The sequence below is a fragment of the Salvelinus fontinalis genome, chromosome 16 (assembly GCF_029448725.1).
Source record: "Salvelinus fontinalis isolate EN_2023a chromosome 16, ASM2944872v1, whole genome shotgun sequence".
NCBI classification, from domain to species: Eukaryota; Metazoa; Chordata; class Actinopteri; order Salmoniformes; family Salmonidae; genus Salvelinus; species Salvelinus fontinalis.
Genome location: NC_074680.1, coordinates 41,284,842 through 41,287,813, shown reverse-complemented (window position 1 = coordinate 41,287,813; position 2,972 = coordinate 41,284,842). Strand labels below are relative to the sequence as shown.

General features: G+C 48.3%; 1 protein-coding gene across 1 annotated transcript in view; it reads left to right on the top strand.

Moving 5' to 3' along the window:
• The window catches only part of LOC129813197 (protein eva-1 homolog A-like), a 20,304-nt gene extending 17,578 nt beyond the window's left edge, over positions 1–2,726 (top strand). The window contains exons 2-4 of the mRNA XM_055865466.1: positions 138–475; positions 1,046–1,402; positions 1,517–2,726. Of these exons, the coding sequence (XP_055721441.1) occupies positions 367–475; positions 1,046–1,402; positions 1,517–1,629 (579 nt within the window). The 5' untranslated portion in view covers positions 138–366 and the 3' untranslated portion in view covers positions 1,630–2,726. The remainder of the gene's footprint in view (positions 1–137; positions 476–1,045; positions 1,403–1,516) is intronic.
• The last annotated feature ends 246 nt before the right edge of the window (positions 2,727–2,972 follow it).

Genomic DNA, 2,972 nt, shown 5'->3' with positions numbered 1-2,972 from the left:
CTCTCTCTCGCTTTCTCTCTCTCTCTCTCTCTCCTCTCTCTCTCTCCTCCTCCTCTCTCTCTCTCTCTCTCTCTCTCTCTCTCTCTCTCTCTCTCTCTCTCTCTCTCTCTCTCTCTCTCTCTCTTTGAACCATACAGTGACAGAGAAGACTGCTGTCCTGTTCTCAGCTGAGGGGACCAGTGCATATTTCATAGAAGACAGAAGAGAGAACCCAGTTCAGACTTTATGGAAGGGGGTAGCCAGAAATTGTTTCCATAAAACCATAGAATAGAATTAAAGACCACAGTCAACCAAGTCTGACTCATACACAGAAGATATGAGCCTAGGCCTCTCTCATGCCAGAGAGAGACAGTTAGTGACATCATCATGAACGCCCCGCCCACAGGAAGCCCCAGCCAAAATATGGAGGTGAAGGTGGTCTCCCAGGAGATGGCTTTGTTTAGCAATGCCCTGGCAGCCTACACCTTCATAGCAGGTAAACATTGACTGAAACATCAGATATTCAGGTGTTATTGTTGAACTGTTTGAATATTTTTTGTTACAAATGATGATAGAAAAACATGTTCAGGTGTCTGTCAGTGTAACCTGGATAAATACATCACTCTTTTTCTTTTCTTTTCTGCTCTCAATCTCTCTCTCTCTCTCTCTCTCTCTCTCTCTCTCTCTCTCTCTCTCTCTCTCTCTCTCTCTCTCTCTCTCTCCTCCTCTCTCTCCCTCTTCCTCTCTCTCTCCCCTCCTCCTCTCTCTCTCTCTATCCTCTTTCTCTCTCCTCTCTCTTACCATCCTCCTCTCTCTCACCCTCCTCCTCTCTCTCTCTCCCTCCTCCATTCTCTCTCTTCCTCCCTCTCTCTCTCTCCCTCCTCCTCTCTCTCTCTATCCTCCTCTCTCTCTCTCCTCTCACTTACCATCCTCCTCTCTCTCACCATCCTCATCTCTCTCTCTCCCTCCTCCATTCTCTCTCTTCCTCCCTCTCTCTCTCTCCCTCCTCCTCTCTCCCTCCTCCCCCCTCTCTCTCTCTTTCTCTCTCATCTCTCTCTCGTCTCAGACCAGCCTGAGCGAGTAACTCTGGTGTTTGTTAGTGGTGTGTGTGTGGGTCTCCTCCTCACCCTCTGTGCCCTCGTGGTCCAGATACACTGTCGCACCGACTGTCACTACAGTAACCGACGACGACATAACCATCAGCATAGCAACAGGCATCCCCACCATCACCATGGGGGCCATCACTGTCACCACCATCCCCGACCTGGCAACCCTAACACTAGCAATCCCGGCGTAACCACAGAGACGAGCGGAGACAGCGAATCAGTGGACTGGGACGACGGGACTTCTGACCTATCGGCTCGACGACGGAGGCGCTTTGAGAGAACGCTACTGCACACTAGCGTGTTCACGTCCGTAGAAGGTAAACACACACACTACGTTGGAAACTCTTCCGTACTTAGTTGTTTTTTTATTGTTAAGTATACAGTGCATTATTTAGTTAATGTTGTTGGTTTTGTTGTGTTTTGGTCTGTAGAGTTGGAGCGAGCTCAGAGGGTTGAGGAGAGAGAGAGGATCATACAAGAGATCTGGATGAACGGACATCCTGACGTCAACACTGTCACACGCAGCCTCAACAGATACTACTGACAGGGACAGAGAAAACAGGGCGAAAAAGAGATGGATAGACAGACAAATGGACAAAGAGGAAGGATAGGGATAATATACACTTTTAGACAAGGTAGCATCGAGAGGCTCATGAAGCACAGGACTGTTAGCCAGGGAGAGAGGGGACAATGACACTGGGCCACAGAACCATGGGTGTGTCTGAGAACACCAGACTGATGTCACGACAGGATATGAACCCGGGTCCCCCATTGGAGAAACCAACATCTTGACCATTAGACCAAGAGGAAATGACCAAGAGCAACCATGACCTGACTCCACTAACCCACAGCTTTTAGATCTGTGATGGGGCAAGTAGGGAATGAGAATGCCTCCTGATTGTGGCCCAGGATGGTTCCTCCGGGGTCAGACCCCTTTCACATACTGAGGTGGATGATGTCACCACCCCGTGGATACACTGTGACCTTCCTGACACCATCCCCATCACCGTTGACAAAGGCCCACAATTCACCTCTGTGGAATACTCTGATTTCCTAGCCGAACGTACCGCACTACGTTGTACCTGACTGTTACGTTCATACACAGCCCGGTTCACTACCAGGACAAGGACCACAGAGAAAACCTGTTAACTAAAACATTTCATGTTTGCCTTCACTCAATCTTAATGTGTATTTAATTGATCCACTCTTGTCTTTTGTAAATAAATTCATTTTTATAAAATAGCAACACTTTGTTTGTCTCAGGGATGTTTTTAAGGGTTGTTGTAGGGGAAAATGTTTTTATGTATTTTTAAGATGGAGCAACAATCATTCCTCAGAGAGACTGTGACTATAAAACTATATGTGGTTGGTTGTCAGCAGAGGAGTATTAAGTAGGGACCCTTAGTCACTACAGACAGAGGCAGTGCTCCAATCCAATCCAGTCAGCTCCTGAGTAGTTCCCTTCAGCCCCAGCTCAGCCTATAACAAGGTCAGTTCTGTAGTAGGTTGACAGGGCTAGCACTTAGCCCCAGCTGCACCTGGTCCCTTCAGCTCTGCTAACACTGAAGCGGTAGCTAGACTCTCTTCAGCTCTGCTAACACTAAAGCAGTAGCTAGACTCTCTTCAGCTCTGCTAACACTGAAGCGGTAGCTAGACTCTCTTCAGCTCTGCTGAAACTGAAGCGGTAGCTAGACTCTCTTCAGCTCTGCTAACACTGAAGCGGTAGCTAGACTCCCTTCAGCTCTGCTAACACTGAAGCGGTAGCTAGACTCTCTTCAGCTCTGCTAACACTGAAGCGGTAGCTAGACTCTCTTCAGCTTTGCTAACACTGAAGCGGTAGCTAGACTCTCTTCAGCTCTGCTAACACTGAAGCGGTAGCTAGACTCC